The following is a 15,043-nucleotide window of genomic DNA, read 5'->3' on the forward strand; positions in this document are numbered from 1 at the left end:
TTAGAAACAGACTGACAGATGAGCATTTAACTTCACTTCTGAGAATCAGTGCATCCCAGTTCGAACCAGATTATGAGAAAATTTTGGAAATGCAGTCACAGTTTCATTCATCACATTCTCCTTCATAATCTTTCAATCATTAATAGGGCTTAGTATTACAAGAATTTTGTAAAATCTACCATTATTGTTTTTAATAAATTATATTGGCCCGCCTAAAGTTTTTTCTTTTTTCTTTGGCCCCCTCCTAAAAAAGTTTGCCCATCACTGGTTTAAACCATGAAGCGCACAGTTACATATGCAACGAATGGACAGTATTAGTGAAGTAGAGCAGTTTCAGCACAGAAAGACACCTGAAGGTCTCCATTTAGGGCCGATACATGTTGTGTCGAATGTGTGTAAGAAAGAAGGAACAATTTTTTGCAATGTTGATGGACTGTGAACTATAATAAGCAGTATTAAATATAGTAATGCAATAGGAAGCTTGAAGACAGGAGTGAAAGGGTTCCTTGGCCAAACTAAATTGGGAAACCCTGTTGTAACCTAGCACCCAAAATATAAATATAGAATTTGAAACAGTCAAGAAATAGAATTTTAAATAATATATTTTCTGTTGTAGTCCTTCTGGTTGGGATAACATGAAGAAAATAAGCATATTGCATGAGAATATGCAAAGCATGAAGCCAGATGACTACTATAGGGACATTATAGTTCAGCCCGTTCTAAGAAAGGTAAGTCACTGGAAGGAAATATGCATTAAGTAATTAAAGTAAAGGTATCCCTGTAACAGGCCGTGGAGGCCCATAGGGTTGTGAGATGTTGAGGTTCCCACGTTTTCTAGACAGTAGGCTCATAGGTGACAGTAAGGTTGTCAGCCTTACACGCTGCGCTGCCCACTCTTTACCCCAAAGAATATTCCTGGTACTCATTTCTGTTAGAGGCTGAGTCGACCCCAGGGCCATAGTGCAGCTGGAAGGATTAGGTAAATCGAAAAAATCCACCTCATTGGGATTCGATCCCGAGACCTTCCAGCTTCAACCAACTATGGTACTGCGTGCTGCACTAGTTTAAAATATCCTGGAAAGCTCAATTTAGGTTGGTGATTAATAGATGTGTGGTTAATTATGTAAATTAAATGGTGTCGCGGTAGCATAGTTGGTTGAGGGGCTATGCTACAAGCCATAAGGTCATGGGTTCAAGTCCTGATGAGGTCATTGGACTTTTTCAATCGACCTAATCCAACCAGCCACACTATGGTCCTGGGGTCGACTCAGCCTCTAACAGAAATGAGTACCAGGAATTAATTAAATAATTTTCCTGGGGACTGAAGCGCAGCCGGCGCGTAAGGCTGACAACCTTACTGCCATCTTTGAGCTGATTGTCTAGATAATGTGGGACCCTCAACGTCCTACAACCCTATGGGCATTCATGGCCTGTTATAGGGATAGCTTTACTTTTACTTACTTAAATGGTGTAGTTCAGACAGCATGAATAAAGTTACAACACCTTCTGATGAAATGCCCTGACTAATTTGAGCAGAGTTTTTGGGAAGCTGTAGTTCATCCAGAAATACTAATGTCCTATGGTTTGACATCTTCCACATTTCCCTCGAGTTGGTATACTTCCTTCTTAGCTTCCCCTTCTTTGCTTCAGTCTTTTTATTCTATTCACATGAATATTGATAGTGATAACCTACACTAGGAACAAGCATTTTAGGCTGGCTGACATTGGCTAGAGAGTACTGGAGCAAAGGGACAGCAGGCAGAGTAGGAAACTTCAGGTTGTCAGTTGCATCATTTGTGGGATTTCTTTCCGTGTATCTGTGTTTGTTCAGCCCTTTGTTGGACCTTGGCTGCTTTCTCAATTTCTTGATCTTACACAGTAGGACTCCTTCAACCAGAGATAAGCCTGTCACAAGGCCACCTGCACACAGGACAGCACAAACAGAATAAATGCACACAGACATCCATGCCTCAAATGGATTTGAACCTACAATCCCAATGTTCAAACAGGCGAAGGCAGTTTGTGCCTTATATCGGTTTTTCTTTCCATCACTTCATTATAATCAAGAAAACTGCCTGCATTTTATGGAACCTGACTGAAACTTGGTCGGTATAGTTCACTTGTGGACTAAAGGCCAGGGAGTTTGTTTGGTGGTTCATCACTATGTTCACACCAATTGGGTTGGCGTAACAGTAACACTGAAGTCATGTCTGGGAGGGGCTTAGCTGAAATCTCAGCTGGGACAGTGGGTATTTAGAGATTTTTCATGATTTACCTCGGTCTCTCCAGGCAGATGTTGGAATAGTACGTAGTCACACCTACCTCTTTCCAAATCCTTTATAATTCACTGATAATTGATTAGCCCTCCATCTGACACTATATGGTCTTGGTACTGAAATTACCATCTTTGCAATAACCTGCCATTGGTCCTCATCCAGAGTCAGACAAACCCGACCCACACCCTCCGCCCTATTTATTTTAGATCCACTTTAATCAATCTCCCAAGTACAGTTAGATCTCCTAAGTGATCTCTTCCTTCATGTTTTATGCATGAAATTAGGGAATATCTCTAAACATAATTTTGCCAAACAATTCTGAAAAGCATAATTGTTATACACCATCTGCAGAGTTTATGTTTACAATCAAGATTTAACCACAGAGGTTCCACAAAATACAGCTAGAAAATATCAGAGATTCATGATATGCATTGTTTGGCTGTGAAGATTGGCTGCGCCATAGCTCAAGCGGTTAGTCGCTGGCTCCCACTCCGGCGGCCTGGGTTCGATGCCAGGTCTGGTCAAGTGGTATTTGTGATGAACAAAGTGGTGCTGGGGCAGTTTTTCTCTGAGTACTTCAGTTTCTCATGCCAAACTTCATTCCACCAAATTCTCCATCATCATAATCACCTGGAGTAGGTACAATAGGCCAATCAGTGGCCGCTGTGCCAAGTGGACCCAGTTGGACTCCACCCCCAACTAAGCGAATTAAAAAAAAAAGTGGAAGAGTGATTAGAGTCATGGATATCTTTACAGCCTGTGACTCGAGAATCAGAAACACAGGCAGAAGATGAGCAGTCATTCCTAACGAGGCAGTTACAACTTATGCAGCAGGGCGCCCCAAGTCTGCGGCAGGATTCTTCTCCGATGAGGTCGCCAGCTGGAGTACAAAAGACTGGAGAGAGACGGAGTAGTGGTTCACCTGGAGTACAAGGGCAGCTTGGCTCACCAAAAAAGGTAATGAACGTTTTATTCTCTACAGACCAGAGATTGTTGGTGGGGTGGAATTGGGTAAACTGTTTCTGGAGAGTTGTGGATCTGTGTATGTTCTCCATTTTATACAGGTCAGTGGATGAAGAATCTTCAATCTCTTCTGTCTTCCAATAATCTCTTCAGTTTCTTGCCAGCTCTTTTCTCTCTTCTCTATATTTTCTATTATGTGGTTGAACCAAAATTATTTTACTTTGTATATTTGAATAGCGTTTTGATATGTATAACTGTTACCCCCACTCCACTTTTCATTATTTGAATGCTTCTCACTTCTCGAACTAAATTGTTCTCCACACACAGAGTGTGTGCTTTACATTTTATGCTGTCTTGACTTTTGCTTAAGAAAATACTTTAATAAAGTATGTGGTATGGCACAGGCAGTAAAGTAAATGTCTGCAGGTCGGATGACTGGGTTTTGATTCCTAGTACAGGCAGGCATTTCTCTTCTTGCCACCGCATCGAGAGTAGCTTGGGAGCCACTCTTCCTGCCGTCCAGGAGTTACCAGCAGTTTCCCCAGACATAAAAGGCCATAGCATAAAGCTGACCACTCATCTACATCCAGTTCTCAAGTTAAGAGTGAATGACAAATTTCCTCCACTCCCTCTGACCTCTGATGTTTTGGGAGAGTAGCAACTTCACCTTTGTATGTCTTATATTTTGTTTGACAATGTATGTAGGTGAGTCAATAAGTAAGTTACAAATTGATGTGGGGTACTGCATGTTTGAATGAGGCACTTGAGGCTATCGCCACTAGATGGCAGCATTAGTCCGGTGGCAGGTGATGACATTCGACATGAGACAATTGATGTTTAAAAAAGTGAAGCAGCAGTTGCAAGATGGTGGCGCCTCCAAGTGAGTGTACAACCCTCGAGCAGCACTCCATTGTGTGATTTTTATGGGCAAAAGGTATGGACTCAAAGATTATTCATAAAGAAATGCTTCCCATCTACGGTGAGAAGTGTATGTCACGTCAGGCTGTTTACAATTGGGTGCAGAAGTTCTCTGAAGGGCGGACATGTATCGAAGACGAACACCACGTCAGCCGGCCAACAGAGATTGCCACAGAGGTGAATGTGCAGTGGGTTGAAGACTTAATCCAAACAGACAGAAGGGTAACTATAGACACTATAGCCACTGCTGTTGGTTGTTCACATGGCATGGCCTACCTCATAATGAATGACAGGTTAGATTTTCACAAAGTCTATGCATGATGGGTGCCGCGCATGCTGACCCCACAACACAAAATGCAAAGAATTGGTCTGGCATTATAGCATCTCAATCGCTACCACACTGAACGACACGATATGCTAGCTCGAATTGTTACAGTGATGAATCTAGGGTTCACCATTACCAGCCCGAGACAAAGCGTGTGTCAATGCAGTGGAAACATCCTGTGTCGCCCGGTTCCAACAGCAGCCCAAAGAATTTTATACTGCTGGATTTCAGGGGCTTGTGAAACAATGGTACAAGTGCCTCAATGTACAGGGAGATTATGTTGAGAAATAAAAGCATTTTTCAAATCAGTACTCTTATTTGTTTAAGTTCTATATCCATTTGTAACTTACTTATTGACTTACCCTCGTATTTTGTGTGGTATTGAAACAGATGCCATTTCACAGAGCATAAGGAGTCTGGGAATAGGGGATTTTAAATCTTCAGTACTATGGGGGTTGATAGCTGAAAAAATTAAATGTTTGTTTGTTGGAGTGCATCCATGTCATTGCACTAATGCAGCACATGGCTGCTAAAGGTTGGATGAGCACTTCAAATTGTAATACTTGTAATTACAACCATATACTGAATATTGTGGTACAACTTGTTAACAGATTGATGGAAGCAAACCTGGTGTGACGGGCAGTGGAGAAGGTGTACTGGCCAACTTCTTTAATTCTCTTCTGCACAAGAAAACTGGAACAGGATCACCAGCACCTAAAATGTCAGGTGATGATTGTGGAATTCTCAAAAACTTGAATAACTTGACCATTTGAGCATCTGGGTGTCTGGAGTTTGTAGAGGTAATGAAAAAGCAGTGAATAAGAGTTCTGTCACCAGACATCATGAATTCAAATCCTGTAGCTTTTGCAGTGAGATATAAATTTATCATTTGCACTCAAACATCTAATTTGGTGATTTCATATTTGGCTAATTATACATGAACATAATTGCAGTGGTTTAAAGGCATGATACATGTTAACTGTAGCAGTGATAAGTATATGCACAAAGGCATACAAGGTTGAAAATTTTTAACAGTAGACACTTACAGGATTAGTGTAAAAGTCAACATTTTTCATGCAGACTGTATTTGTGCATTTCATACGAGTTTCACAGTTAGCAGCAATTATTTCCTCAAACTGCATTAACTGGTGTTTATAATGGATACAGTATATTTTCTGTGAGGTTGGAGCTGAATTTTCAAATATAATTTAGGCAGAGGGTTTCAGAGAGTTAAAATTATATTTTATTGGCATGGGCAAGTCTAGAATTTTAAAGACTGAATTGAGAAAAAAAAAATATTTTTGTTCTTTAATCTCTAACATTGAGAAATTTTAGATACATTACTGCTTTTGCTTTTAACAGTAGCACACAACTACCCATCCATTAAAATCTTATCTGTTGGTAATACATCACCAGGGTGGTGTCCCCTCCCATTTGGAACCATAACAGATAAATATCATGAATCATCAGAATTGTATGTGAGAATGTGATTTGCGGTTCTCATGGCAAATACTGAGATCATGGTCTTCTGGAATTTGATGTTTTGTCTTATGGTAGATAAATATTTCAGAGAAACACTGGTACTTTTCTACTATATGATTCGGCATCACATTTCACAAGACCATAATTTTAACGACTCTCACTCATACTTTTTTTTTATTGCTAGTGGCGTGGGACTAAGTCCCTTGTACTGCGGCCACTTCTGGCCTATTGTATCACTCACTCATATTTAGTTACGATAAATGCAATTTTATTAAGAAATGTTTTAGATGTGGAGTTCACTATAAAGGTTTCTCACTGTCAAAGGAAAATGACTACTAAATTAGAAGTTATTAACAGTTTCAGACAGATGGATTGAAATTAATAGCCCTAACTATTTTTCAGTTTAAGACTCAAAGCTGAAAATTGAAGTTGAAATGTTTCTTAGAATGAGAAAAGTATGATGAAACTGTAACAGGCTATGAGACTAATCTGTATAGCCAGGAGATATTAAGAAAAATTGTCACATCATTTTTTCTTGTACTGTAAGATTTGTTATGTTTGCAGTTTGGAGACCAAGTAAAATATTCTCATAGGAATATTTTTTTTTTAAATCTCCATGGCATATATTTTGTAAAAAATGATCTTGAAATTCTACTTTACCAAGCCAGTAGACACCATGAATGTATGAAGAATATTTTCTACATAACACTCTTTGTTCCAAATCCATGGGAAGTTGTATTAATAAATATTTATTGTACTGATTTTTAGAATCAGCAGGTTTGATAGAATATATTAAGTTTAACTACTGGCAACTCATGATGTGCTATATTCATATAAACAAGTGTTATTCAGAAAGTAACCTCTATTTATTTTAGGCAACTAATATAATGAGTGGGGGAGAGCTTGCACATGCAAGGTAGCGTCACATGGCTAATTGCATTGTAAACCATCACATAACTATGTAAGATATGAAATCTTCATGGCAGTGACTATGAAGAAAACAGTCTTCTGGGATGTGGCACCTTGTAGATATATTATTAACCAATGTTTCGGAGGATCGTATCGCCTCCATCTTCAATTCAGTTCAATTTATTTCAAATTCTTCAGGGTAGAAGAAAAAGAAGAAACCTGCTTGACTTAGTCTGTTAGCATCTGCTCATGCTGGTTCGCTCGCAGGTTTCTTCTTTTTCTTCTACCCTGAAGATGGAGGTGATACGGTCCTCCGAAACGTTGGTTAACACAATATCTACATGGTGCCACATCCCAAAGTCTGCTTTCTTTATCACATAACTGATCATATAATGTTTGTTCTCTATAGAGTGAGTTATGATGTGTCCTGCGATTGATAATCCCACCAGATGCAAAATTCATTCTGTTATCCACTTTCTTCACACTGAAAACATGAATGCTGCGGAAGTCTGTTATGAATTGTGCGTGGTTTTTGGCCAAAATGTGATGAGTGAAGGAGCCATAAGACAGTGGTGTAGAATGTTCCGAGATGGGCAAACAGATGTTCATGATGAAGAGTGAAGTGGTTGGCCATCTGTAGTGAGTGTTGACCTTCTTCAAAGCGTTGACCGAAAAATTTGTGAAAGACAGCGGTTTACAATTTCAGAACTTCTGTGTGAATTTTCACAAATTTCACATACTGTTCTCTACAAGACTGTCACAGTTAGGCTAGGTTCTAACAGTGCTTATGGGTGGACACAAAATGCAGAAAATGGCTTCAACTTTGACTTTCTTTAAGAGCAGCACCACAAAGATGCAAATGAATTTCTCAATCACATCATATGAATAACAGGTGATGAAACCTGGGTTTAGTTTGTGAATGTTGAAACTGAAGAGTAAATAAATCAGTGGATGCACATACATTCACCAAACAAGCTGATAAAGTTTAAACAAATGTCTGTCAGAAAGCTGATGGCAGCTGTTTTCTGGGACAGGAAAGGAATGCTGATGGTGAAATTCAGGCAACAAAGGACCACAATAATTTCAGAAGTGTACTGTGAAACGCTAAGAAAATTGCAGAATGCTGACACCTGGTGTAGTGCTTCTTCATTGTAATGTGTGTCCACATATGGCTGCTTCCACTTGAGCATTGCTGGAGCGTTTCAACTGGGAGTTGTTTGACCACCCTTCTTACAGCCCTGATGTTGACTACCACCTGGTTACCTACCTGAAGAACTGGTTGGGATCATAGTGCTTCAATGATGAGTTGATGCAAGGTGTCAAAACATGGCCAAGCTTACAGGTGGCAGACTTCTTTGACACAGGCATACAAAAAGTTATTTCTCCATATGACAAGTGCCTCAGTTCTTGAAGTGACTACATTGAGAAGTAGCTTAAGTGTGTATATATTTTATGTGTATAATAAACTATTTTTTTCTCATTGCTTGTTTTGTTAACAGCTCACTGGAAGTTACTTTCTGAATAGCCCTCATATATTACATTTTAAGAATTATATAGTCTTTGCAAAGTTCAATAAAGTTTTGATCTAATATGTAGAAATGCTTACAGCTGACCTGTCAAATGATCGACCCCACACATCTGTGGACAAGGCAGTCATGCGCTCAGATGCAGCGGCCGAGCTGGACCGACTAACCCGAAGCAAGAAACCATCTGTGCCGCCAGACCAAAATTCATCAGACTGCTGAGACATTGTGGTCATTAATGTCTCAGCCAAAATGTGGTCTGGCCAGGTGGGACAGATGTCTGGTAGACTGACCATCGGACAGGGTCAACAGTTAAAATGAAGAACAAACCTGTAAGTGTGCATTAACCTTTGACCGCTGAATAGTATTTCTTAGCTCAGACTCATCAGGAACATACAGATACTTAAAAAGTGTTTGTCGAAAGATGGCAGGGTATGTACAGCTGAGCATATAGATATCATCAGGAAAATTAAGAAAGTGTAGGTTACAGATTGGGATATCCTGGGTGAAGCAGTGCATTATATTCTGTGATAGCCTGGGATATCTGGGACACAGTGGTCAAAGGATTAAGGCCACTTGCTTTAGGGCTGAAAATATATCTTGTTTCTGGAAGTGTTTTAGGTTTGATTTATAAAACTCATGACTGTTTCCACTACCTGCCCTTTCAGAATAATAAACAGAGTTATAAATGGCTGTATTGTTTAATTACATATACTTACTGCAACATGTTGTATATTGTAGTACAGTGAATACTACTGATAAGATTACTACCCGTGTCCAGTTAATTATGCAAATTTGTACTAGAATTTTATAATACAGTGTAGTATCTCTTGAATGGGTAGGTGGTCGAATGGTTGGTGGATTTAGTCAGCCCGTAAATAAGATCTTGACAACGTTCTCTACGGTAACTGTGGCCTTAACTGAAATTTGTAGCTGGCCGCTGTGCAATAGAATCGCAACAGTATGAGTAAACGCCTGCCCATTGGTGTAAGTAATTTAAGCTGCTAACTGAGCCTCTTTGTGAATAATGCTGTAATTAAAATATTTTTTATTTATTTTTTCATCCCCATAATGTAAAGGTGTTGTAAGAAATAACCTCATGCCAAGAGACTGTTCTACACTTGAGCCTTCATTTATTGTAAAGGACTTTCCTGTGAAACAGAACAACAGTATGCATATTGGCAGATTGTATGACTCCAAAGAGACACTAATATTGCTAATCTACTCTCTTATAGAATTGTGTAAAGGAGAGAAAGTGTGTGTGTGTGTGTGTGTGAAAGAATTATGTCAAGAAATTAAGTTTGGTTATTTTGCTGTACATTCTTAACAGATGGCTTGTTAATATGAGTCTTATTATAGTTATTTTATGCACAAGAGTTTTTAAACAACTCAAACTGTTAAATATAATCTCTGCAAGTTTTGATTCAAAATTTAAATAAATCAGTATTTTTTCTGTTTGTGAATAAAATTATGAATTATTTAGGGTACAGATGAATTTATATTCTTGAAACTGAGCACGTCTTTAAAAAAATTCATCTGTTTCTTTGCATAATTAAAGATAAAAGTGAGAGTTCTTCCTCTTCTGAATCTTAGGAAAATGTGCAGCTACAGAATGACTTGCTTCATTGTATATTTTTTATACTTAATCTCTATGCATACTACACCCAGAATTTCTAATGTCACTTTAATGTATATCTGTTTATGCATAGATTGTACCACATCCAAATGTAAAAGCCATCTCACTTTTCTGTAATCAAGATATTTAATGGAAATTCATTAAACAAGTCCATCATAATGTTCCATAATATATGAACACTTTTGAACGTTGCAAGGCAGTTATGTGGATAACTACAAGAGTGTTCGGATGATAAGGCAAAGAACTGAGAAGAACAATCTGATTCAGTCATCAGTGTATTATGATTTATAACATACTGTTAACAGAAATGGCTGCCTGTATAGAAGGTAGTTGTGATTCCAGCAACAAATATACATTGCTAAATTTGCGTTTTGAATAATGACTTGCTTACACTGATTGCACAGTTAAAGGAAAATAAAAGACTTTACTGCGCAAGAGCAGCCTTTATATCTGTGTACCACCATTAAGTAACCAATATTTATAGTTACATCCCTTTGGAAACCTTTACATAAGCTGATCCATAAAGGGGTCATTGTATGTGGGGAAAGTAGGTATTATAATACCACTGTGAAATCCTTGTTGTTTAAATCATTTTGAATAATGCAACGTATCAAACTGTGGCGATGTTTCACTGTATACTGATTAAAAAAGAAAACCTGTAGTATTGTAATTTGTATTTTTCGTCGGCAAAAAAATTTTTGTTAAACAATTTAGTAGCTGATGTATGCAATATTATAAAGACAAATTAAAAACAAAATCCTTTGAGACAGGTGAGACAAATATTTTGTTTATATTAATTCATTATGTTAATTGCATTAATAACGGCTGCTTTGTTCATAGGCTATGAACAATAAAATTCTTTGAGTTGTTCATCTGTGGGTTTGAGGATGCAACGATCACGAAGATTCACCACCCAACCAGGTTCAAGTCCTAGAAATATCTGCCTTGGATCCTTCCTTTGGGTGAGCATGGCATAATCTGGATCATTTTCAAGTACTGGCAACTGATAACCATACTTTTGTGCCAACACCAGACGCTCCCAGGAAATCTTCTCAGGATCTGCCAGGTAACCACGATTAGCAGGGTTTGTGTAGTAATCTACTGCATCCTCTGGTGGCAGCATGCGGCGTGGAATTGCCTCTCCTATACAAAACAGTGTCCAGTTGTCACATTAATAAGATGAAATGCTGTTCAGGGAAGTGTAATGGCCAAAACAGCTGACACACATCAGCTATCTTAATATTATATAGCATCCTTCTACTGCACATCTCATTCCGTAATATTTTTAAGTAGACATGCTAGAATGGCTGGTTCATCTTGAGATGACAATTCAAAAACATTTCAAGAATTAAGACAAGAACGAGAATTTTCTATACAATAGGAATCTTTTCACTGTAATCAAATCATGTAATATTATCCACTTTTTACAATGCACAAAAATATACTAATAACACATCTGATACCAGATCCATTTTCAATGAAGCATTTTCATAATTCATTGTATTTAAAAACTTTAAATCTAGGGCCATGTCCATGTACGATTCTGGTTGATAAGTCTGCATGTTATTGCACAAAGCAAAAGCATTTACTCAGAAACCCTCAAAGTTTGAAAATGAAAATTCAGCATTCAAAGCGAGAATCTTGATACACATTCCTATTTCTAACCTTTTATCATTTGGGACTACAGAAGTCACCTGGTGCTACAGAACTGCAACTCTTATCTGAGGGACAACAGCACTGATATTGAAAGAAACAAAATACTTAGCCAGCTGGATTGCAGTAGTGTGTCATACTACATTTGCTCACATAATATATTTAGGTCATATTATTCTCAGAATATACTGTGATTACTGCCCTAGACAGTATTAACCATTTTGTTTTTGTAATGTGTATGCAGTGTATTTTCTGTCAGGAAGGAAATTAATTTTTAAATATTATTTAAATGATTTTATACTAAAGGAATTTTGTGGCTATGTAAACAGAAAATCATGCAATTCATGAAACGGAGCACTATCTTATCTGGTTTTCAGAGCTCTTCTGTGGAGTAAAGTAAGTTACATTGTATTGATCAGGCAGTAATCTTTTGGCTGATATGTGGCAGCTAGTGCATAATGCATGTTAAAAATTCATGGAAATTCACACACCAACACAAAGATCAGACTACATTAACATTTTCTTGTAAGAAATCTTTGGATATTCCATTATGAAGCTGTGACATTTTAGGGAATAGACAGATGTATTCTCTTGGGTACTCATTTCATTTATAACTTCATTCCCCACCCTCTTTCTTCAAGCCTTTTTTTAGCTACAAAGTTCATGTTAACGCTGTCTGTCAGACACGAGGTATATCCACTGTGAGCACAAACCTTAACTAGCCTTTATGTATAAGATAATGGTCACAGGAATATGGTGCATAATCTGCTAATAATTTATTTCATTACTGCAACTTACCTTTATTGAAAAAATGTTTAGGATTGATTACAGCCCAAAGACTGTGAACATCATAATAAGCTGTTGTAATAACACCTCCATTTCTCTCGATGGCAGCAATGACTGGTTCTGATGCCCACTGAACTTCTATGTTTACTTTTGCTTTGAAAATGTCTGCTCCCTGCACATATAGTTGAAAGCATTCTGATAGCATACACTGGGATACAGAGTTCCATCTTTGTTTAAGATTGGGGTGAGACAGAGTCTCTTCATACTGCAGCCACAAATGGGCCTATTGTGTCAGCCCCTGGTGATAGATGAGTATAGAACATTGGTGGAATGATAACTGCCAAGGGAAAAACTGAAGTGTCTGGACAAAAATTCACCTCAGGGCCTCATATGTATACATATGTTACAAATTCAGTGGACTGATAAATAACTTTTCCTAAATTATGCATGTAAAGTTTGTCAGACCAGGCAGGTTGGTGTACTGGTAACACTTTACATATTTGGGATATTATCCATTTAAATCTCAGCTTTGTCAAGTTGTGGTATATGCTGGATACCACAACAACTAATTTTAGTTGCATTTGAACATATTTATGGTAAGGTTAAAATTACAAGTATTATGTTTTTGGACATTATCCATCGTCCTGTCTGTTTTCTAAAAACCGTCCTGTTTGTTTTTCAAAACAATGTTTCAGAGACTGGCTTCTGTCCCCATCCTCAAGTAAACCCTACTCAGTTGGGTCCAATAGATAGAGCTAGTCCCTATCTCCGGACATCCAGAGACTAGCTCCATCTATTGGACCCAACTGAGTAGGTTTTACTTGAGGATGGGGACAGAATCCAGTCTCCGAAACGTTGTGTTTTGAAAAACAAACAGGACAGTTTTTAGAAAATAGACGGGATGCTGGAAAATGTCCAAAAACATAATACTTGTAGCAATGTACCATTGTCACAAACTTTTAGATCTTAAGGTGAAAATTATATTCCAAGAAAATGTGCATTAAATCTACAAACAGTAACATGTCACATGTCGAATATCTGCACATGAAAATCATATACTTTTGAGGTATTCTGGTCATGCTGCATAAAATGAAAGAAATTACTTATGCTGAGGTAATGTCCCTTCACCTGCATGTTTGTATGTTTCATCTTGATGGGTGTGGTACTTACGTGCAATGCCTGGTCTTTGTCCATATTTAATATATATATTCTCATTGTTCATCAGAAGTCTACATAGGCTTGTAATTACAGGAACAGAGAAACTAACAATTACTGAACTAGTCAAGAAATTCCCTGACTTCAGAGACCTGAACATTCACTACTATGTTCACAGGTGACTGTCAATGGTCCTTATTCTGAGCCAAATAAACACAACTGACACCCTCTCACATTATTTCTTTAAGATATTTTATTACATTTAACTTGATCATATAACATTTTAAAGTACTTTGAGGTTACAGAGCTAAATGAACTATGTATTTTAATATCATAAGCTGTTCTTATAAAACTGGATAAAATTAAATTCTGGTGTGGAGAATGCACTGTCTACATCATCAGGGATTAATCGGTGAATAACAAGTGATACAGATTGGTTGATCTGTATATATATACAAGTTAGATCTATATGTCTGTATTTATTTAGAAACTGACAAGTTCAACCAAGAAAGGTAAACAGTGTTGGAATTCTGATTAGTCTTCTGAGATGTGATGGCATGTAGATTTTTAGATAGGTACCACCTTGGAGGAACCTGCTGCCTCCTCCTTCAGTGTAGAAGAGAGTGCTTAGGATAATGTCTTAGGGTGAAAACTACATTGCAGTATCACATCCCAGCAAACACTCAGTGCCATGACAACCTAAAGTCTGCTGTCTTACCTCATCTGTCAACTGAATGCCAAAATGTTTATGATGGGGATCCATTTTATATAATCCTGTATTGCACATAAGTGACAAATCAATTGGTTGCGAGACATCCAGACGATCTGTGTCAATCATTTTCTGAAGCTGTAGTAAGGAGAGAGGTGGGTACTCCCGTCGCAAGCTGAACAAAGTAAATTGTCATTATATAAATCAAGAGAACAGAAATCATACAATAAACATATGTCAGAAATCTCTTAACAAATATGATTGAATTAAGAAGTAATTAACACTTTGCGGACCGGCATTTTTATACCTACTACCCTAACTTGTGCACTGTTCACTTTAAAAATTAATATAAAATCTCCTAATTAATTTTATGAACTAAAATTTTTTAAGAACACTTACCAATGCTTCTAGAAGTGCTTGAGGGTGTGATATTTCTCGAAACATCCCCCTCTGTGAAGTGACATTACACAAAACTTGCAAATGTAGGCAGTCCTACTCCTTTTCTTGTGAATTGCACAAACATGGCATTGCCTAGAAGGCTGCTTCCCCTTGAAATGTTCACTCTTAACAATTTTCGCGAGGGTATGTTTCCGCATATCACCCGAGAGTCACCCAGTGGGGTCAAAATCAGGCCTGCGTGGGGTGGGAGTAGACGGCCCTGGTCATACTAAGACTGTGTCTGCCGCCACCGTGTGGTCTGTAGCCCAG

The 15,043-nt window shown here is 38.0% G+C and overlaps 2 protein-coding genes across 4 annotated transcripts in view; one reads left to right on the plus strand and one right to left on the minus strand.

Moving 5' to 3' along the window:
- Positions 1-9,396, plus strand: part of LOC111862223 (cytoplasmic dynein 1 light intermediate chain 2) — a 23,845-nt gene extending 14,449 nt beyond the window's left edge. The window contains exons 7-10 of one of the 3 annotated variants that reach the window (XM_023847435.2): positions 617-728; positions 3,033-3,233; positions 5,094-5,282; positions 8,482-8,564. In XM_023847435.2, coding sequence (XP_023703203.1) covers positions 617-728; positions 3,033-3,233; positions 5,094-5,255 — 475 coding nt within the window. In that variant the 3' untranslated portion in view covers positions 5,256-5,282; positions 8,482-8,564. Of the gene's footprint in view, positions 1-616; positions 729-3,032; positions 3,234-5,091; positions 5,283-8,481 lie in introns of those variants that run through there. The other 2 variants (XM_023847434.2, XM_023847436.2) reach the window with 2 other exon arrangements.
- Positions 9,397-10,294: 898 nt separating this feature from the next.
- Positions 10,295-15,043, minus strand: part of LOC111862224 (39S ribosomal protein L15, mitochondrial) — a 16,659-nt gene continuing 11,910 nt past the window's right edge. The window contains exons 3-5 of the mRNA XM_023847437.2: positions 14,345-14,510; positions 12,484-12,643; positions 10,295-11,175 (exon numbers count right to left, since the gene is read on the minus strand). Coding sequence (XP_023703205.1) covers positions 10,874-11,175; positions 12,484-12,643; positions 14,345-14,510 — 628 coding nt within the window. The 3' untranslated portion in view covers positions 10,295-10,873. The remainder of the gene's footprint in view (positions 11,176-12,483; positions 12,644-14,344; positions 14,511-15,043) is intronic.

The sequence above is a fragment of the Cryptotermes secundus genome, unplaced genomic scaffold (genome assembly GCF_002891405.2).
Source record: "Cryptotermes secundus unplaced genomic scaffold, Csec_1.0 scaffold1530, whole genome shotgun sequence".
NCBI lineage: Eukaryota > Metazoa > Arthropoda > Insecta > Blattodea > Kalotermitidae > Cryptotermes > Cryptotermes secundus.